The sequence below is a fragment of the Haematobia irritans genome, chromosome 1, assembly GCF_050003625.1.
Source record: "Haematobia irritans isolate KBUSLIRL chromosome 1, ASM5000362v1, whole genome shotgun sequence".
Classification (NCBI taxonomy): domain Eukaryota; kingdom Metazoa; phylum Arthropoda; class Insecta; order Diptera; family Muscidae; genus Haematobia; species Haematobia irritans.
In genome coordinates this window covers 220,312,020-220,335,749 of record NC_134397.1, presented here as the reverse complement: position 1 = coordinate 220,335,749, position 23,730 = coordinate 220,312,020, and the positions used below count along the sequence as shown (strand labels likewise).

Below are 23,730 nucleotides of genomic sequence, written 5' to 3'. Positions count from 1 at the left end.
ACAGAGTAAGAATTGCAACTTACATAATTAGCCACTGCTTCAAAATGATAAATTTTCCGTTTGAATTCTTGCAATTCCCTTATAACTGTTATAATGCCTGATCTCTCTTCAATGGCAAAAGGTACACCCTCCGAATAGGTATGCAAAAGATCATACATTATGTCATCTTCACCTTCATAAATCAAAGTAGTTCTCACTTGACCCACCGAAGTACCCAAGGGAGCATTAGAACCAATCCAAAATTCATACGGGGCACCAATAAAATCAATAGATTGATCGTCTAAAGTTGAATATACTTCAATTGTTATAACGGCCAAGGAGAAACGGCGTTCTGAAGGATTAAGAGGCTGCAAGTAGGGAAAAAGGTTATGCAAACACTTGCCTCATAATAATTGCAGAAGTATTCTCACCTGATCACTGGCCTCCACAAAAACTGCTATGCGTCCCCTTCTCAATGGTCCCGATACATATATCGTTCCATTTTTATTATCCAATCGAAATGGTATGTAACCACTTTTCTTTGGTCTCTGCATATCGTAGATCAGCATACCATTGGGTCCCTCGTCTGGATCCAAAGCCAAAACTTGACCTACAGCATAACCCACGGGGGCTGTAAGGGGTACTTTGAACTCATACAAATTTCCATGTTCAAATTTCGGTGTATTATCATTTTGATCCAGAAGCGTAATTTCCACTTGAACTGAATTCGGTTTTGGTTTCTTTATATTTACATCATCCATGTATGAGGGCATTCGTTCTAAAGCTTCGACTTCCAAATGTATGGATTTACGTTTTTCACGATCCAGGAAGCGATCATCACGTACAGTTATCCATCCCGAACGGGAATCTATTGAGAAGGCACCTTTGGCATCGGCATGCTCTTTGAGGTTGTATAGGAATTCGGCATTTTCACCTTGATCTCTATCGACAGCATTTACTTGGAGAACACTGAACCCTGTGGGTAGATTTTCCACAATCGAGATGTTATAGAAATCAGCTTCAAATTCTGGTACATTGTCATTGAGATCTAAAATTTCCACTTCGATTCTATAAATAGGGGAAAATTTTGCAATATAATACGATTGGGAAGTATAGTTTTTTTTTACAAATTATGTTAGTAAATCTTTCAAGAAGATATTTTCTCTTTAGGGGATATACTTTCGAGTGGGTATCTCGACACAAAAAAAAATCTTGGTCTTAGGGAGGGTCGTTGGACAAAGTCCATTAAGGAGACGTTGAAAGTACATATATTTTCTGACGGATGAACCATATATTGTCTATAATATAGAGTAACAAAGGTCATCTACTGCGAAGGAAATTATAACTAAATCTAGATCAAAGTTTGTTTGAGGTCACTTTGGGCCCTCGAAGTTTCAGGACCTTGTGAATCGCTTCGAAGGAAATAAAATATGTGAGCGATGGACTAGACTTAAAACAATTCGTATGCAAATTGAAAAAAAGTATTTTTAATTGAAACAAAAATCAATCACAAAAATTAATTGTATCAAATAATTTTTTTTAATTGACTTTGGTGATTGCTACTATCAGTTCTGTGATTGAACACACAAAAAAAAATTCCTGATTCAATCACGAAATTAATTGATCCAATTAATTTTTAATTGAAATGTCTTCAATCACAGAAATGATAGTATCAATTAAAAAAAATAATTGAAGGTCAATTAAAAAGTTAATTGATCCAATTAAAAAATTAATTGATACTATTATTTTTGTGATTGATTTTTGTTTCAATTAAAAAATTAGTTAAACCAATTAAATTTTTAATTGAATATTTTTTAAAACTCAATTAAAATTTTAATTGGAAAACTTTTCGTGAAATTTTTTTGTGTGAGGATATTTCAATCACAAAGTAATTGGACCAATTAATTTCGTGATTGCAGACAAAAAATATTTTTTTTTGTTTCTGTGTACAATCAACATTTTAACAATATAAGCAAAATTTGGTAAAAATCGGTTCACATTAAAAAAATAGTCTCCATATATAGGATTTTCACTTCAAATGAAACCTTTTAAATTTCAATTTCAAAATCTGTTTTCAAATCAAATGAAACCTTTTTCAAATCAAACGAATTCTTTCTAATGAATAAATTTTGAGTTGTTTCTTTGAGGTCGTTTATAAGTCTTTGAGGTCGATTATAAGTAAAAATGTTGCGTTCTACATGCACGTAATTTTTTTTTACGAAATTGTGCTCATTTTGCAGAAATAGATATCACATTCATACTCGTATAAGCGGACACAAAATACTAAAAATTTTAGATTTTCTTAAACAACGATCCAAATTTTGGTAAAAATTTTATTAAAAATTACGAAAGACTCTTTTGGTTTGAAAAACGTTTAATTTGGAATGAAAAAGCTTTCATTTGATTTGTAAAAGGTTTCGTTTGATTTAAAAAAAAATGTTCATTTTATTTAAAAACAGATTTTAATTGAAATTTAAAAGGTTTTATTTGAAGTGAAAATCCTATATATGGGGGCTATTTTGAATTCTGAACCGATTTTGATCAAATTTTGCACATATTGTTAAAATGTTGATTGTACATAGAAATAACAAGTAAGGAAAGTCTAAAGTCGGGCGGGGCCGACTATATTATACCCTGCACCACTTTATAGATCTAAATTTTCAATACCGTATCACATCCGTCAAATGTGTTGGGTGCTATATATAAAGGTGCTATCCCAAATACATACATTTAAATATCACTCGATCTGGACAAAATTTGATAGACTTCTACAAAATCTATAGACTCAAAATTTAAGTCGGCTAATGCACTAGGGGGGAACACAATGTTAGTAAAAAACTATGGGAAACATTTAAATCTGAAGCAATTTTAAGGAAACTTCGCAAAAGTTTATTTATGATTTATCGCCCGATATATATGTATTAGAAGTTTAGGAAAAGTAGAGTCATTTTTACAATTTTTCGGCAGAGCAGTGGCGATTTTTGTCGAAATCAGAAAAACATATATATGGGAGCTATATCTAAATCTGAAATTTGGCACGCATAGCTACAATGCCAATTCTACTCCCTGTGCAAAATTTCAATTAAATCGGAGTAAAAAATTGGCCTCTGTGGTCATATGAATGTAAATCGGGCGAAAGCTATATATGGGAGGTATATCTAAATCTGAATCGATTTCAACCAAATTTGGCACGCATAGCTACAATGCTAATTCTACTCTCTGTGCAAAATTTCAACTAAATCGGAGTTAAAAATTGGACTCTGTGGTCATATGAGTGTAAATCGGGCGAAAGCTATATATGGGAGATATATCTAAATCTGAAACGATTTCAATCAAATGTGTCACGCATAGCTACAATGCTAATTCTACTCCCTGTGCAAAATTTCATATAAATCGGAGTTAAAAATTGGCATCTGTGGTCATATGAGTGTAAATCGGGCGAAAGCTATATATGGGAACTATATCTAAATCTGAACCGATTTCAATAAAATTTGGCACACTTGACTACACTACTAATTGTACTCCCAAAGAAAAACACATTTTTTTGTCAAAATTCGTTTTTATTATTCAACATAGTTCCCTTCAAGAGCGATACAACGATTATAACGACCTTCCAATTTTTTGATACCATTTTAGTAGTACTCATTCGGTTTTGCCTCAAAATAGGCCTCAGTTTCGGCGATCACCTCTTCATTGCAGCCAAATTTTTCCCTGCGAGCATCCTTTTGAGGTCTGACAACAAGAAAAAGTCGCTGGGGGCCAGATCTGGAGAATACGGTGGTTGGGGAAGCAATTCGAAGCCCAATTCATGAATTTTTGCCATCGTTCTCAATGACTTGTGGCACGGTGCGTTATCTTGGTGGAACAACACTTTTTTCTTCTTAATATGGCGCCGATTCGGCGCGATTTCGACCTTCAAACGCTCCAATAACGCCATATAATAGTCACTGTTGATGGTTTTTCCTTTCTCAAGATAATCGATAAAAATTATTCCATGCACATCCCAAAAAACAGAGGCCATTACTTTGCCAGCGGACTTTTGAGTCTTTCCATGCTTCGGAGACGGTTCACCGGTCGCTGTCCACTCAGCCGACTGGACTCAAGAGTGTAGTGATGGAGCCAGGTTTCATCCATTGTCATATATCCACGGAAAAACTCGGGTGTATTACGAGTTAACAGCTGCAAACACCACTCAGAATCAACACGTTGTTGGTTTTGGTCAAATCATTTGAAGGTTGGTACTATATAAAAATAATATGCATTTAATACTAGCGACGCCATCTATGTGTCAGACCGGGGACTTATCAGCGAACCTGTTATAAGTGCGCTATGGAAGCTATATCTAAGTCTGAGCCGATTTCTCCCAAATTTCTCCAAAAGGGTTCTATTCTGATTTCATATATATACTTGATCCAAATTTGAAGTCAATAGACTATAACTGCGACCTAGAATTTGATTACAATAATGTGTTCGCAAATAGACGGACGGAAAGATGGACATGGCTAGATCGACTCAGCGTCCGGTCCGTGGTGAAATTCTTAGTCGATCTAGTAATGTCCGTGCATTCGGCTGTTCGTCTGTTGCAGTCACGCTAACTTTCGAAGGAAATAAGCCATCGACTTGAAAATCCCCATATAAATCAAACACCAGTTTTGAATTCCGAAGTCTCTTGGGAGAGCAAATTTCATTCGATTCGGTTGAATTTTGATACGTGATGTCTTTATATGCTCTCTAGCAACCACGCAAAAATTGGTCCATATCGGTCTATAACTTTATACAGGAAGCTTTGTGCAAAATGGGTGCCGCGCGAGCTCACATTTGACCAAAAACAACATCGAGTTGATGATTCTGAGCGGTGTTTGCAGCTGTTAACTCGTAATACACCCGAGTTTTTGCGTCGATATGTAACAGTGGATGAAACATGGCTCCATCACCACACTCCTGAGTCGAATCGAAAGTCGGCTGAGTGGTTAGCGACCGGTGAACCGTCTCCGAAGCGTGGAGAGACTCAAAAGTCTGCTGGCAAAGTAATGGCCTCTGTTTTTTGGGATGCGCATGGAATAATTTTTATCGATTATCTTGAGAAGGGAAAAACCATCAACAGTGACTATTATATGGCGTTATTGGAGCGTTTGAAGGTCGAAATCGCGGCAAAACGGCCCCATATGAAGAAGAAAAAAGTGTTGTTCCACCAAGACAACGCACCGTGCCACAAGTCATTTAGAACAATGGCAAAAATTCATGAATTGGGCTTCGAATTGCTTCCCCACACACCGTATTCTCCAGATCTGACCCCCAGCGACTTTTTCTTGTTCTCAGACCTCAAAAGGATGCTCGCAGTGAAAAAATTTGGCAGCAATGAAGAGGTGATCGCCGAAACTGAGGCCTATTTTGAGGCAAAACCGAAGGAGTACTACCAAAATGGTATCAAAAAATTGGAAGGTCGTTATAATCGTTGTATCGCTCTTGAAGGGAACTATGTTGAATAATAAAAACGAATTTTGACAAAAAATATGTTTTTCTTTGTTAGACCGGGGACTTATCAGCCAACCTGTTATGCCATACCTAAAATGGTCTTCATCGATCCCCAGATTTGACTTCCGCATCCTCTTGGATTTCATACAATTTCATCCGATCTGGTTGTAATTTGGTACGTGATGTTAGTCTATGACCTTTAATAACCCTGCAAAAATTTATCCATCCATAATTATATAAATTTATCCGGTCCATTATTATATATAGCATCCATATAAATCATAAATCATCATATATATCGATGTCCATCCAAGTTCAATTATATATAAATTGTCAACTTTTGAATGATTCTCAAGATATACAGAAGTTGATAGGGGAACACCTAACAAAGGAATGAATTTTATAAACCTAAGGGCAACCCGATACCCTAAGGTATATGAACTGGGTCATGCCCCAAGTTTTAATCATTTTTACTTTGGAAAAACAAGCCATTTGTTGCTCCGAAGAAAAAAGGGTAAAAGTAATGATTCACGCCGATGATATCGCTCAAGCAGTCAGAATACAATTGGAGAAAACCCCATTTGAATGTTAAACCCTTTGGATCCAACGAAGTTAATTTAGAGCACTTACCTGGCCAAAGCTTTTTTCAGTGGATTATCCTTTTGTCGTGCCTCTATCTGTAGGACGAATGTATTGCCCGGTAGGCTTTCTTCTTCCAAATCGATTTCTTTTTGCAAATACATTATGCCATTATTGGGATTGACACGAAACAATTTGCGTTCATTTCCTGATATTATATCGTAGATTAAAGAAGCATTCAAGGAATCTTGATCAAAAGCCATAATAGGTGGATTAAAATACAAAGGAACACGAATAGGCATGCCCTGAAAATATAAAAGAAAACAAAAAACACACCTTCAATATGTCATTCCCATACGAACTTTACGAATTACTTACCGTCATAGGATAGAACTCATCAATCTTAGTACGATAGACACCTTCGGTAAATTTCGGTGGTAAATCATCAACATCTCGAACATTAATGGTAATGGTGGTATTAACTTGATTTGCTGGCGTACCCCTATCCCAAGCAAATAATGGCAATTTGAAGAGACGTATTCCATTATCAAAATCCAATTCTTTTTTCAATATCAGCAAAGGACGATGAGGAGATTTAAGTGAAAAATATGGACTACCATCTGCGGAAAGTTGTTCTGGGACAGTAGACATACTAAAATGCACTTCGGAATTTGGAGTATTTGGTTTGTCTCGATCGAAGGCTTGTATACCCTCAAAGACTATAGTACCCGGTGGGGTATTCTCTTTAATATCCACTATGTACGGAGTATTCAGAAACTCCGGTTTATTATCGTTAACATCTTCAATATACACTGTCACTGACAGATAACTTCCCTCTTCTAATTTCTCATTTTTAGCTGCACAAACTATGCGAAATTTTAGTAAATTTCTTGGCACATCTCGATCTACGAGATCTTCCAGTGATCGTGTCAATGTCACAATCACTGAGGTTAAATTATAATCATGTATGGCAAAATATTTATGATCGCCCGTATTGTCGGGTGACTGCAGGGTGATTTTTGAACGTGGATAGGCTTTTATCGTAAGTATCTCTTTTCCAAGTTCGGCATCTTCGCGGAGACGTATGAAACGGACACCTTCACTTTCTGTCGAACCACCATCGTGAAAGGCACAACCTTGATGAGCTGGAAAATGAGAAAGGAGGAATTTTTAATTAAATAAAAAGAGGAATGCGTTGGAAATCAATACACTGATACAAGGCCGTATTAAGGGGGGGGTGAGGGGGATCAAACCCCCCCCCCCCCCCGAAATGAATGAATATTTTTATATAAATAAATATATATTTTTTGCTACATAGAAAAATCTTATCGAAGATGTTGAAGGAAAGCTGAAGGTTTTATGTTGAAAACGCTTACCTATAAAACTTGCACAAATCCTAGAATACTAGTTGAAAAGCCCGTCAAACGACGGTCGAAAAAAATAAATTGTTTTTGTTCTCGCACCACAAATTTCATTTTTGGAAAATGTATTTCTGCTTTTTATGTGTGTTTGTTGTTCTTTTTGTGAACATGACTCGCTTTGTTTGGCCATAGCAACAACAACGAAACAGCCAAACACACATGTGTAAATGAAATGGCGCAAAACCTGCGTAAAGAACCTGCCTAATTCAGCGATGGAAGCTCTTGGAGAGTGCAATAAAGAGATATTTCCAAACGTACATATTCTTTTAAAAATTTTGGTCACTTTGCCAGTAACTCAGGGATGGAAAATACAATTTTTAAGAAAGTACAAAAAAGGTATTTTTGAGCGGAAAGGTAATTTTTACTAAATTTCAACAAAAATTTCACTGGAAGATTATTGTCAAGAGACTGAATTTTAAAGAAAACAAAATTTTGAAAAAAATTTTTATATAAATAAGATTTTGCAAAAATTTTCTATAGCCGGCTATCATACAAAAACCTTTTTTTTCGGAAGGTTCAAGTGTGGTTTATTGTTGGGTTTAATGAACTGCCTGAATTTATTCTTATAATTGGTTGATAGTTTTGCTGCAAGTAGGGGATGCTGATGAGGAATGTGGTAATTCCGAAACGTGCGTCCATCCAACCATCTTGCAGTCTATAGGGCTTTGCCCAAATAAATTTGACAAACATTCTTTTCCTCTGTTGGTTAAGCTACACTTGCAGTTTAGTCAATGTATGGTTTTAAGCTGCAATAAAAAAACAACAACAATGCTTAAAGAACAAAACCAACAATAGCAAAACAAAACGAAGGGAAATAAAATTTTGCAAAAAAAATCTATAGAAAAAAAATTTTGCAAAATTTTTTCTATAGAAATAAAGTTTTGCAAAAATTTCCTATAGAAATAACATTTTTACAAAATTTTCAATTGAAATAAAATTTTGACTAAATTATCTATAAAAATAAAATTTTGCAAAAATTCTATATAGAAATAGAATTTAGACAACATTTTCTACCGAAATAAAAAATCGATAATATAGAATCGCATTCATTTTTCGACTAAAACATTCTTGAAGTTCAATAAAATCCTGTTTTTGACTATATCTTTTACAAAATCGAGATTTTCTTCCCACACGAACATGTCTGTTTCGCAATATTTGTAAAAGACTATTAGCAAATAAGGTTGATAAAGACTTTCTCAAAATATTAAAATATTTTGTCAAAGCTATTGTACTATAAATCTGATATCGACTCAAAAATGTCTACACAAAAGGTACTAAATCATTCGCGGGGGTACTACGGTATTGACCGGGGTTAAAAAGTATTGAAAAAAGTACTTTAGTACTGCATTTTCCATCCCTGCAGTTACTACGTGCTCATCCGAACGTTCATTTTCAACCATGAAGAGATTAAAGACGTATCTTAGAAATTCGACTGACGAGAGTAGACTCAATGGATTGGCATTAATGTCGGTTCATCGTCGAATAAATGTGCCGACTGAAGAAGTCATTGATTTATTTGCTGCCCAAAAAGCCCGTTGGCTCAATTTAATATTATAAAAATATTGTATACATAACTTTGCATAAATAAAATTTTCTACACATGAGATTATATGAATATTTTTTTTAAAGTTGAAACCCCCCCCCCCCCCCCCCCCCCGAATTAAAATCCTGGCTACGGCCTTGCACTGATAAAATATATTTTAATAACAGGTTGGCTGATAAGTCCCCGGTCTGACACATAGATGGCGTCGCTAGTATTAAATGCATATTATTTTTATATAGCACCAACCTTCAAATGATTCGTGTCAAAATTTGACGTCTGTAAGTCAATTAGTTTGTGAGATAGAGCGTCTTTTGTGAATCAACTTTTGTTATTGTGAAAACGATGGAAAAAAGGAATTTCGTGTTTTGATAAAATACTGTTTTCTGAAGGGAAAAAATACGGTAGAAGCAAAAACTTGACTTGATAATGAGTTTCCGGACTCTGCCCAGGGAAATCAACAATAATTGATTGGTATGCAAAATTCAAGCGTGGTGAAATGAGCACGCAGGACGGTGAACGAAGTGGACGCCCGAAAGAAGTGGTTACCGACGAAAACATCAAAAAAATCCACAAAATGATTTTGAATAACCGTAAAATGAAGTTGATCGAGATAGCAGAGGACTTAAAGATATCAAAGGAACGTGTTGGTCATATCATTCATCAATATTTGGATATACGGAAGCTCTGTGCAAAATGGGTGCCGCGCGAGCTCACATTTGACCAAAAACAACAACGTGTTGATGATTCTGAGCGGTGTTTGCAGCTGTTAACTCGTAATACACCCGAGATTTTGCGTCGATATGTGCCAGTGGATGAAACATGGCTCCATCACTACACTCCTGAGTCCAATCGACAGTCGGCTGAGTGGACAGCGACCGGTGAACCGTCTCCGAAGCGTGGAATGACTCAAAAGTCCGCTGGCAAAGTAATGGCCTCTGTTTTTGGGATGCGCATGGAATAATTTTTATCGATTATCTTGAGAAGGGAAAAACCATCAGCAGTGACTATTATATGGCGTTATTGGAGCGTTTGAAGGTCGAAATCGCGGCAAAACGGCCCCATATGAAGTAGAAAAAAGTGTTGTTCCAACAAGACAACGCACCATGCCACTAGTCATTGAGAACGATGACAAAAATTCATGAATTGGGCTTCGCATTGCTTCCCCACCCACCGTATTCTCCAGATCTGGCCCCCAGCGACTTTTTCTTGTTCTCAGACCTCAAAGGATGCTCGCAGGGAAACAATTTGGCTGCAATGAGGAGGTGATCGCCGAAACTGAGGCCTATTATTAGGCAAAAACGAAGGAGTTCTACCAAAATGGTATCAAAAAATTGGAAGGTTGTTATAATCGTTGTATCGCTCTGGAAGGGAACTATGTTGAATAATAAAAACGAATTTTGACAAAAAAATTCGTTTTTCTTTGTTAGACGGGGACTTATCAGCCAACCTGTTACCTTGCGCACAAAAAATTTTTTTTTGATTTCAATCACGAAAATCGCGGATTCAATCATTTTTTTAATTGAAATGTCTTCAATCACGAAAATGATAGTATCAATCACCCATTTTGATTGAAAACCAACACGATTTTCAATTAAAAATTTAATTGACTTTTGTAACGGAATCAATTAAAAACGTGATTGATTTTTAACATAAAATTCAATCACAGTTTTAATTGAATCAATTAAAATTTTAATTAATTTCGCGACAAAAATTAATCAACTATTTGATTCATTCAATTAAATAATTAATTTGAAATAAAATAGTTTTATTTAGTTTTATTTGAAATAAAAGAAAATATGTGTTTCTTATAAAACATATTTAATATTTTATTATTTTTTGAATTATGCAATAGACAAATAAATTTGGTTCTTGTCATTTGTGTTTTGTTCTAACATAACTTACACATACAATTACTATCAATAACAACTATAGGGTGAAAAAAATAGACTATATAAATCATTATCTTCCTTATCATAATAACCATGTCAGCATGTTCCTTCTGATATGTAAATGCGCCTAGATTTCCAATAAATCAGCAACCTGTAAGCTAAATTAGTTTTTCTGAAAGTAAACAGAATAATTCGAATTTAATTTTGTTCAATTAAAAGTTAATTTTGCTAAAACTTACCTGCATAGAATATCAAGTTAAATTCTTAGTTCCAGGTTGCAGATTTATAATCTTCTTTTGCCGTTGTAGTCTTCTAGCATAAAAAGGTGTATTAAGGAGCTCGGTAATTTAATTTTAGTACAATTCCTTTCCAAAATTTCCACACACTGAAATCGTCTATTAAAACTTGAACCAATCAAAGACAAAAATAATGGCAAAACAATGAAATATTTGGTATTATGTTTATGATATTTTGCAAATTCTGGTAATAGAAAAAATATAAATGGAAAATACTTGGATATTTTTCATATTTTTAAATGCAAAAGAAAGAACTTTTTTACCGTTACATAATTCAGCTCATTAGTTTATATATCAGATATACTGCTATCTACTTGGGTTCAAAGTGAAAAAGGCAGGTAAAACAAAAATTCGATCTAATGCCAACGCTACTTCGCAACTTCAAGACCCATACCAACAAACCCACACCGCTCTTGGTTTTAAGAAAACTAGGAGTGAAAAAAATTATAATTTTAAAAGATCAATATGGTACCCACCTTTTGATTGCAAACATATTCTTATAGTCTTATATATTTGATAAAATGATGCAGTTGATTGATTGACCAATTTCACGAAATAAAATTGCTCACTAAAATAAATGAATAAAAAATATATTATTTTACTTTTTTTTAATGTAAACAGGCTTCAATAGAAAACGGTATTCACATTTCACAATGTCTTACCTTCAATAAACGTAGATTGTTTTCCATTTTTACAATACCACAAAACACAAACACAGGTAATTTCTAATGCGTTCTGTCATATATTTTTCAAACGTTTACCACGTGGCCATTTGTTGTTGCACACTTTATTTATTTCAACCCTTTGCTATGATTTGTTGTTGCGTTCAAAATATTTATGCACACATTTTGAATGCAGCAGGCAGAATGTCGCCAATCATGTTTTTCAATTTACGCGAAAAACAAAAACCCAACCGTTCGTTACGAGTTACTTCCACAGACTGATCTCTCCATCATACATTTTTTTTATAAATACCCATTCTCTTGTTCTCTTTTCGCTCTTTCCATTGCTCAAAATTATTCAATTTCAATCACAAAGGTGATTGGATCAATCACATGTGTAATTGGAAACGGAAAAAATTTCAATCACGTTTGTAATTGAAAATTATTTCCGAATTGATTAACAAATTGATTGAATCAATTAATATTTTAATTGGAAACGTAACAAATATCAATCATTTTTTTAATTGGTTTTTATTCGGATTTGATTAAATAATTAATTAAATCAATTAACATATTAATTGAATCCGTTTCCAAATTCAGTTAAATGTTTAATTGAAAAAATTTTGGTGATAATTTTTTGTGTGTGGATAAAAAAAAAAACGTTTTCTAGTGTGAAGAGGTAGAACAACTTTCAATTTTTTACACATTTATTTATGGTATACATATTGACCAATCTTCCTATAAATAACCACAAATTTATTGAATTCCAAAATCAATAAAATCTAATGCTACTGTTTAAGTGATTCGAATATTGCATATTAGTGCAATTAGTCAAATATTATTCGCATGCATGTGAAAGAGCCAGAACTACCATTGGTAGCAATTGCATTTTTACCAACGGATATATTGGAGGTGACTGTGGAACACTTAAGAGCTTTTGGAACTAATTATGTCATGAGGGTGGGAATTTTTTTCTTAGACATGTCACGACAACAGACAAAATAAAATTGAGAGAAAAAAAAGACAATCATGAAGAAACATGCACATATATTCATGCATATTTTAAAGAAGTTGAAAATGAATGGATGGAACTAAGATATATGGGTGGATGGATAAATAAATAGATGCTAGGTTTGTCAGTAGGTTTCGTAAAACAAAAATGATAAAAAATGCAATCGCAGCAGATGCCGAAGTACATTCAGATATTTGGCTGAGATTGTTGGGGGTGTTGAAATATTCATTAAGGAAAACTCAAGTTTACCAAGATACTACATCCGCTCGCTTTTCCTCGCTCGCTTCTCTTAAAATTGCCATTAAAAATGCATAGTTTCGGTTGCAAGTTTATGAGCTAGAGAAGAGGTAGAGCTAATCTAATCACAGTGCATCTAGCCTTTAAAAGGAAAGTTTTTAATTTTTTTGTTAATGTCATTTTCCTTCGCATTAATCAAACACTGTTGTCATGGTTTTTGTGATGACGCTGTTGCTGTTGGCAGTACTGAAGGTTTCATTATGAATTTGAATGCTCCACAAAAATTACATTTTTTTCTCTATGGAAAATTGTGCGACGAATGCCATTATTTTTGTCTAAGATTTTTCACACGATAACTGAGAGTTTGACTGATTGTTTAGTGCATCAGCCTACTGCATGCCACATGGCAATTGCACCATATTTACAATGTTTTCACTGCATTTTCACAATCGGAAAGGGAAAAATATCATTGAAATCTTGTGAAAGAGTTTCCCTTTCCGAGAAATAGAAAAAAACCTAACAACAATCGCATTTTAATATGGGATGGAATGCAATGTAAATTGTTGACGTGAGCATGGTCATTATAAAACGCATTTGAATTATTGCGAAAATAAACTTGGATTTCACTGAATCAAAATTTAGCGAATTGACTGATTAGCTTCAGTTAATTAGCGACGAGTGAGGTTGCAGTTCTCACCACGAAATATGCAATTTGAAATTAAAGGAAAAAAAATCGAATTTTAGGATAAGGCTAGAAATCATAATTTAAAACAATTTAATAAGATATTCGTTTTACAGGGAAGGTGACAAAAAGTATAACCAATTTCGACAACCATACATTTTTTGTGTAAAAATATATATTTTTTTAAGCAATTTAAAAAAGTTCAATTCCAGTCTTCGCCGAATACAATAAAATTTTTCGGATTATTTCATCTTAGTAATTCTGGTAAAATTTTTTAGTGTATCGAAGTCAGAAATGCAGTTGTGATATTTTAGTGGCAAATTTGTTCCTTTTTCAAAAATCCACAATTTTTCATGCCACTAAATTCCATACTTTTCAATATAAAAAATATTTTTTTATTCAATTTAAAAAAGTTAAATTCTAGTCTCCTCCAAAAACCATATAATTTTTCCTAAGATGAGATTGGTAAAAATTTTAAGTGTATCAAAACCAAAATTGCCTTTGTGTTATTTTAGTGGCAATTTTTTCTCTACTTCAAGAGACCACAAATTTGTGCCTCGAAATTTTATACTTTTTAAAATTTCGTATCACTTTTTTGGTATGTTGTGCCACTTTTTTCATATTTTGTGCCACTTTTTTCATATGTTGTGCCACTTTCTTTAGAGTACTATTTCGGGTAAATTCTGATAAAGGATTCCATTAACAATGCGTATGTTATCAGCAATTTGTCCTGCTGAAAATAGCCAAAGAAAGTTTTCTACACTGAAAAAACAGTGAACCCAGCAGGAAGAAAAATTTCGGTTAATTTTAGATAATTTTGAAGATTTTTAGAAAAGTTTTACTAAACAGTATTACAAACGCTGGCATCATGCCGATATCATTAAAATAAGTAAATATTTTTCGACAAATTCAAGAAAATTTATTATACATACTTAAGTTTTTTCACTTGTTTAAGAAAAAATTGTAGTTTCAAGGAAAAATTTGGAGTTCAAAATTGCAAGAATGTCTTTAGTGACAAAATTTGCAAATTTAAAGAAATACTGAACTATTTTGTGGAAGACACGAATTTAGTTAATCTTTATGCTTCATTTGTGTAACTTTTTTTTCCTCGGTTTTAGTTAATTTAACTAAAGTACGCAAAAAATTATTAGAGTAAAGAAAACTTTCTCCAAACATAACATAATAATTCCATGAACTAAAATAAAGTTAAATTGGCTTTAGTGAAATAGAGAGTTAACTTTTTTTGAGTGTACATTTGATAAATAGGGTTCACCTGTTTTAATTTAAATAAAATAATTTTTAGGTTAGTTTAGATTTAATTCATAAGCACAAGACTTAAAAATTAAAAAAAAAACTTATTAAATTATTTTTTCCAAAAATATGCCACCCTTTTTGAATCCTTTTTTAAACTATGACACATTTTTTTGCCACTCTTTTTATAACCACCATACCCTCAAAAAATCGCTTTTGTAACATATACCCCAAACACATTTTGCTCCAAGCATATATATTTTCAGGATTGGTCCAAACAAAATATTGTTTGTATTGTTCAAATATACTATGTTTCACCTTAGGGCATAATTGGTACTAAAAAATTTTAATGAAATTTTCTTTGTGTGGATATATTTTTAAGGCGCCAATTGGTTACTTGCATTATTTTACTTGCAGCATACTCTCTAGGTCTCTCTTTCTAAACACATATCTGTCTATAGGCTATTTCCAAATTAATATATGTTAGCATCTAAGCATATTATATTAAGAAACATTTAATGTCCCAAACATAATATGTTCTAAGATATTAACATATATGCCCCAAACATGTTATGTTAGTTTATGAACATTATATGCTTGCACTTCAAAATATTGTTTTAAAAAATTTGAGTTCCAAACATATTATTTTTGCACCCAAACATATGAAAAACAGTCTTTCTCGTTCGTGCACCATAGAATGGTGAGGGGGGTTTAATAAGATTGTCACTCCGTTTGTAACAGTTGTCAAAATGCCGTCCAAGCAAGAAAAGCAGCGTATCAAAAGTTTGCTCGCGCATCGCGAAAATCCGAGCTACTCGCACGCAAAGCTGACAAAATCGCTAAAAGTTGCCAATTCAACCGTTAAAAATGTAATTTAAGTGTTTGGGGAACGTTTGTCGACAGCCAGGAAGTCTGGATCGGAGAGAAATCGAAAACCGGAAGCCGCTGAGACGACAAAGAGAGTTGCCGGTAGTTTCAAGCGAAACCCTAACCTCTCTCTCCGAGATGCCGCAAATAAGCTGGGTGTCTCGTCTACAACCGTGCATCGAGCCAAAAAACTAGCCGGACTATCGACTTACAAGAAGGTAGTGACTGCAAATCGCGATGGTAAACAAAATACGACGGCCAAAGCGCGATCCCGGAGGCTGTACACGACGATGCTGACGAAGTTTGAGTGCGTGGTAATGGACGACGAAACCTATGTCAAAGCGGACTACAAGCAGCTTCCGGGACAGGAGTTTTATACGGCAAAAGGAAGGGGAAAGGTAACAGATATTTTCAAGCACATAAAACTGTCAAAGTTCGCAAAGAAATATCTGGTTTGGCAAGCCATCTGTACCTGTGGCTTGAAAAGCAGCATTTTCATAGCTTCCGGGACTGTCAACCAAGAAATTTACGTGAAAGAGTTTTTGAATAAACATCTGCTGCCTTTCCTGAAGAAACACGGTTGTTCCGTACTGTTTTGGCCGGATTTGGCATCTTGCCATTACGGTAAAAAGGCCATGGAGTGGTACGCCGCCAACAACGTGCAGGTGGTTCCCAAGGACAAGAACCCTCCCAACACGCCAGAGCTTCGCCCAATTGAGAAATACTGCGCTATTGTCAATCGGAACCTAAAGAAGACCAAAAAACTGCTAAGGACGAGCAGCAGTTCAAGGCAAACTGGCTTTCTGCGGCGAAGAAGGTGGACAAGGTGGCTGTACAAAATCTGATGGCAGGTGTCAAGCGTGAGGCCCGGCAATTCGGATTTGGAAAAGCGAAAGCCTAACTGAATATTTTTCCTGAATTTTATATTAATTGAACTTGAAAAAGAAATTTAATTTGATTTTTTAAATAAACGATTTCACCGATTTACACGCGTTTTCCCTTGACCAAATTTTGACCGTATCACCCTTTAGACCGATCTCCCGATTTTATTTCTTGGGCTTATAGATTTTATCCAATTTGCTTGAAAGTGGAAATCTCGAGGTATTTTAGGACCATAAAGAGCTGTGCCAAAAATGGAGAGTATCGGTCCATGTTTTGGTATAGCCCGAATATAGACCGATCTCCCGATTTTACTTCTTGGGGTTTTAGAATCCGTAGTTTTTACTAAATTTGCCTGAAAGTGGAAATCTCGAGGTATTTTAGGACCATAAAGAACTGTGCCAAAAATCGTGAGTATCGGTCCATGTTTTGGTATAGCCCCCATATAGACCGATCACCCGATTTTACTTCTTGGGGATTTAGAATCCGTAGTTTTTACCTAATTTGCCTGAAATTGGAAATCTAGAGGTATTCTAGGACCATAAAGGGTTGTGGCAAAAATAGTGAATACCGGTCCATGTTTTGGTATATCCCCCATATAGACCGATTTCCAGAGTTTACTTATTGGACTCCTACAATCCTTAGGTTTTATCCAATTTGCCTGTAATTGGAAATCTAGAGGGATCGTTAAGTGGTGTGCCGGAAATGGTGAGTATCGGTCCATGTTTTTATATAGCCCCCATATAGATCGATCTCCCGATTTCACTTCTTGGGGTTTTAGAATCCGTATTTTTTACCCAATTTGCCTCAAATTGGAAATCTAGAGGTATTCTAGGACCATAAAGAGGTGTGGAAAAAATAGTGAATATCGGTCCATGTTTTGGTATAGCCCCCATATAGGCCGATTTCCAGATTTCACTAAGTGGACTCCTAGAATCCTTAGGTTTTATCCAATTTGCCTGAAATTGGAAATCTTGAGGTATTTTAGGACCATAAAGAGGCGCGCCGAAAATGGTGCATATCGGTCAATGTATTGGTATAGCCCCCATATAGAGAGATCTACTAACTTTACATCATTGGTTTCTAGAAAGCGTTTTTATACGATTTTTCTGAAATAAAAGAATCTTGAGATATTTGAGACACACAAAAACCTTGATTGATATAGTTTTTCTCGGTCGATTTTTTGGTAAATCTTGGATATAGACCAATAACCCAATTTCACTTCTTGAGGGGATAGAAGGCGCACTAGTCATCCAAATTGCTCGAAACTAAAAGTAAAACTTCCAGATTTTACTTCTTGTACTCAATCGAATAATGTAGGTAAAAATCTGCAGAATTTCGTTTTCATATTAAGGCGTGATTTCATAATTTTCTCTCCCTCTCCCTCTGAAGCTTAAAGAATAATTCTTCCCCTAAAACCAGAATTTGATGTAGTCTCCATACGAAGAAAATTTAAATTTAATTTTGGGAAGCTTATAATTTGAACAGATTTTCTTGAGAGAAACTCTTGTTTTTTAAATCATCCCGAGATTCTATACATTTTCAAGTACCTGTATACGACGGAAGGCTTTTCGAGGAAACTATTATTTTTAATTCATGGTGGTGGGTATTTATATTCGGCCCGGCTGAATTTTTTTTAATTTGTTAATGTTCAAAAGCAAAAAGTGTCGAAAAATAACATAATATTTTAGAATCAGTTTAGATTTGGTCTTGAAACGAACGACATAGCCATCGCACCCTGGTCAAAAGTGGCTCTGCGGTATTTTGGCCCATTCCCGGTGAAGTGTCGTTTTGAGATGATCGATACTTTGGTGTCAGTGGTGTACTTGCTACTGAAACAACTTCTTTATTGGATATCTTCTTGGCATGAAACTAATGCAGGTCAAAATATTTTCATCTTCTCGACATCTTTGGAAAATCAAAGGCAGTAAATATTGAAGATAGATTAAGATAAGATAACTGTTTATATTATGTGGATTTTAAGACAAGTTTTATCACTACAACATAATCGAACATTCCAAGCATGTCAACACCTCATATGGATATCACACCTGTCAAGTGACCTGTACGCAAAATGGAAATTGTACCATATAAATCTTAACTGGTTTGTTTTTGCCATATAAATGATCTGTGAAAAATTCTAAGTTACTTGCAACTGTGCATACAACAAAATTACATAAGTTAAGTGTCTGTAGTAAGAGGAAACATTAATTTCAATTAGGAGACTATGTAGTGACCATTAGTGACCACTGCATTAGCTACAATAGTCACAGAATGCATACATACGATTCAATATGTTAAAATCATAGGACGATAGAGCAAAGTCATTCAACATTAGAAGATCTGGTTTTTTCCTTTCGCAACCAGGTATGACCTACTTAGAACGTGAACTACCAGCGAAGAACATCCCATATGGGTTTAAGTGTAGCACAAAGTTAATGTCTTCAATTTGTGGGGACAAATAAAAATGTTGTGTACATGAAAAACCAGTTTAATTGGTTCACCTTATCGTACAATTGTTCTTAGGTAGAGATGTCAATGGAGGCTTTGTTTTCAATTCTAGAGAATTAATTTTTAAAGAAAAACAAGAAAGTTCGATATAAGGATTAACCGCCGAGAGCCACCGTGATGCAATGTTTAGCATTCCCGCCTTTCATACAAAGGGTCATGTGTTCAAACAAAATTTTCTATGGAAATAAAATTTTGACAAAATTTTCTATAGAGCTAAAATTTTGACAAAAATTTCTATAAAACTAAAATTTTGACAAAATTTTCTATAGAAGAAAAATTTTGATAAAAATTTCTATAGAAATAAAATTTTGACAAAATTTTCTATAGAAATGAAATTTTGAGACATTTTTCTATAGAATCAAAATTTTGACAAAATTTGCTACATGAATAAAATGTTGAAAAAATTTTCTATATGAATAAAATTTAGACAACATTTTCTATGGAAATAAAATTTTGATAAAAAAAATTTGACAAAATTTTCTATTGACATAAAATTTGGACAAAATTTTCTATTGACATAAAATTTGGACAAAATTTTCTATAGAAATAAAATTTGGAGAAAATTTTGACAAAATTTTCTATAAAAATAAAATTTGGAGAAAATTTTCTGTAGAAAAAAGATTTGGAGAAAATTTTCTATAAAAAAATTGTGACAAAATTTTCTATAGAAATTAAATTTTGACAACATTTTCTATAGAAGTAAAATTTTGACAAAATTTTCTATAGAAATAAAATTTTGAGACAATTTTCTATAGAAATAAAATTTTGAGACAATTTTCTATTAAAATAAAATTTTGAGAAAATGTTCTATACACGCAAAGAAAAAAAACGTTTGGAAAACGTGTACCGAAAACGTTTTTCTTTTGTTAGAGTTTTTTGAATTGCTTTGAAAATTTTAAACTTTTATCACCAAAAAAATTCGTTTGTTACCAAATTTTTATTTTTTTCAATAAAAAAAGTTATTTTTGAAACAACAACACAGTTCATTTCGTTTATATCAAACACTGTTCTTTTCTTTAATAAGACACATTTTACAGTTCAAAATTTAATATACTACAATGTAATGTTGAACATTTTTTCGGAATCTTCCGACCATATCTGGAATATATGTAAAAAAAAAAACAAAAACAAAAAAACTTTGGTCGAAGCAGGGATCGAACCCACGACCTTTGGCATGCTCGTCGGGCGTAGCAACCACTGCTCCACGGTGCCAAACTAAATGTTTGTTTCTGTTAAATAATCTTTGTTTATTCGGTTCGTGGGCGCCGCAAGCTATGCTATATAAATATAACTTATATGGATATTTATCTATTGATGACCATAACAGGTACATAGCTCAGTGGTTAGTGTGTTGGCTTACAAAGTGCATGGTCCGCGGTTCGATTCTCCGTCCAGCCGAAAGGTAAAAAAAAATTTAAAATTTATAAAATTGTGTAATTTCTTCTACATTGTTGGTATTACAGGAAAAGGTGTAAAGAACTAAAAAATCTCGTGGATATGAGAAAGATGTGAGGGAAAATGCAATTAGCAAGAAAGCAATATTTTTTTTGAGTTTGTCTTTATGAAATTGTTTTTACATCCTGAAAAAGAATAAACGTTTATCACAAAAAGTATATACTTTTCTTCCAAATACACTTCCTTACAGCGAAAAGCAAATGAGAAACGAACTTTGTTTGTCTACAATTTCGTTTGGGAGGAAAGAATTATTTTTTTGCGTGTAGAAATAAAATTTTGAGAAAATTCTCTATAGAAATAAAATCTTGACCAAATTTTCTATAGATATAAAACTTTGACAAAATTTTCTATAAAAATTATGTTTTGAGAAAATATTGTATAAAAATAAAATATAACTTTGACCAAATTTTCTATAGAAAAAAATGTTGACAAATTTGTCTATAGAAATAAAATGTTGACAAAATTTTCTATAGAAATAAAATTTTTACAAAATTTTCTATAGGAATAAAATTTGGAGAAAATTTCCTATAGAAATAAAATTTGAACCAAATTTTTTATAGAAATAAAATTTTGACCAAATTTTTTATAGAAATAAAATTTTGACAAAATTTTCTATAGAAATAATATTTTCACAAAATTTTCTACAGGAATACAATTTTGACAAAATTTTGGAGAAATTTTTTTATAGAAGAAAAATTTTGACAAAATTTTCTATAGAAATAAAATTGTGAGAAAATTTTCTATAGAAATAAAATTTTGAGAAAATTCACTACAGAAATAAAATGTTGACCAAATTTTCTATAGAAATAAAATTTTGGCAAAATTTTCTATAGAAATAAAATTTTGACAAAATTTTCTATAGGAATTAAGTTTTGACAAAATTTTCTATAGAAATAATATTTTCACAAAATTTTCTATAGAAATAAAATTTTGACAAAAATTTTTATAGATATAAAACATTGACAAAATTTTCTATAAAAATTATGTTTTGAGAAAATATTGTATAAAAATAAAATTTGGACAAAATTTTCTATAGATATATAACTTTGACAAATTTTTCGATAGAAATAAAATGTTGACCAAATTTTCTATAGATATAAAATTTGGAGACATTTTTCTATAGAAATAAAATGTTGACCAAATTTTTTATAGAAATAAAATTTGACCAAATTTTTTATAGAAATAAAATTTTGACAAAATTTTCTATAGAAAAAATATTTTCACAAAATTTTCTACAGGAATAAAATTTTGAAAAAATTTTCTATAGAAATAATATTTTCACAAAATTTTCGATAAAAATAAAATTTGGAGAAGGTTTTCTATAGAAATAAAGTTTGGAGAACATTTTCTATAGAAATAAAATTTGGAGAAAATTGTCTATAGAAATAAAATTTTGACAAAATTTTCTATAGAAATAAAATGTTGACCAAATTTTCTATAGAAATATAATTTTTACAAAATTTCTATAGGAATAAAATTTGGAGAAAATTTTCTATAGAAATAAAATTTTGACCAAATTTTTTATAGAAATAAAATTTTGACCAAATTTTTTATAGAAATAAAATTTTGACCAAATTTTTTATAGAAATAAAATTTTGACAAAATTTTCTATAGAAAAAATATTTTAACAAAATTTTCTACAGGAATAAAATTTTGACAAAATTTTCTATAGAAATAATATTTTCACAAAATTTTCTACAGGAATACAATTTTGACAAAATTTTGGAGAAATTTTTTTATAGAAGAAAAATTTTGACAAAATTTTCTATAGAAATAAAATTTTGAGAAAATTCTCTACAGAAATAAAATGTTGACCAAATTTTCTATAGAAATAAAATTTTGACAAAATTTTCTATAGAAATATAATTTTGACAAAATTTTCTATAGGAATTAAGTTTTGACAAAATTTTCTACATGAATAAAATTTTGAAAAATATTGTGTGGTAGATTTGTGGTAAGATTTTTTTCAAATTCTGGTAGATTTTTTTTCGCACGAGCGGTAACCGGATACCACACATTGATAATAATCAAGAGTTGCCGGCTTCTAATTTCGTCCTCTGGAGCCACCAAAATGTAAAAATTGTGTTGAGTGAAAAAGTCCCCACATTGTGCCTCTACGTCCCTACAAGGGGCTAAATATTAGAAAAAGCCTACATGTTGGGAATTTCCCCTACTTCTGGCAACACTGCTCTAAGTGGTTTCATCGTAATGTGGAACTCCGATCAGATTCGGCTAGAAAAATGATATCCCTTGTCATTGAGATAAACATAGAGCATAGGACAGCATTCAGTGATAAGATAGAAGTTACCCACTGTGGGATCACAGTGGACTGAATAGCCTAAATGAGACTGAAATACCGGGCTGCCACAATACCTAATCTAAGCTAAGCACTTACCACAAAAACCCACGGGTAAATTTTCCGGTGGACTGGCCGCATCTAATATTCCTCTTACCATGGATCGCATAGAAAAAATTGTGTTGAAGAGATACGAGGGTGATCCTATAAGTAGCTAGCTATCAAAAAAAGAATAAATATTTTGAAAATGTTGCGAATGAGTTTTCATCCAGCGAAGCTCAAACTTTTTTAACCCATCTGAGAAATATGTTTTCTTAAGGCCTACCTAGAAAAAAAGTGATCCCACCTTGAAAGAGAACCAGGATTATTTTAAAATAATTTAACTAAAATATGTTACATCATTTTTCAATTAGTAAAAATATGTTAGTTAAAATATTCTAAAAATGATTAAACAAATGTATTAAAAGAAATCAATTTCTTTCTGTTGTTTAAGAAAATTTAACATACTGAAGGAAAAAAATTGGATTTCAAAAATACCTTTAGTACCATTCATGATGGGCGCATTATTCGTAAAATTTACAAATTTTAAGAAATTCTGAAATATTGTGTGAGAGACACGAATTTAGTAAATCTTTTTGCTTCATTTGTGTATAATGTACCACCTTTTATAGTTCATTTAACCAACGTAAAACAATA

At 32.7% G+C, this 23,730-nt stretch overlaps 1 protein-coding gene across 2 annotated transcripts in view; it reads right to left on the bottom strand.

Moving 5' to 3' along the window:
• The window catches only part of Cad89D (cadherin 89D), a 78,788-nt gene that overhangs the window by 44,655 nt on the left and 10,403 nt on the right, over nt 1–23,730 (bottom strand). For both annotated transcript variants that reach the window (XM_075292839.1, XM_075292838.1), the window contains exons 2-5: nt 6,412–7,178; nt 6,085–6,338; nt 411–1,047; nt 24–347 (exon numbers count right to left, since the gene is read on the bottom strand). In XM_075292839.1, the coding sequence (XP_075148954.1) occupies nt 24–347; nt 411–1,047; nt 6,085–6,338; nt 6,412–7,178 (1,982 nt within the window). The remainder of the gene's footprint in view (nt 1–23; nt 348–410; nt 1,048–6,084; nt 6,339–6,411; nt 7,179–23,730) is intronic.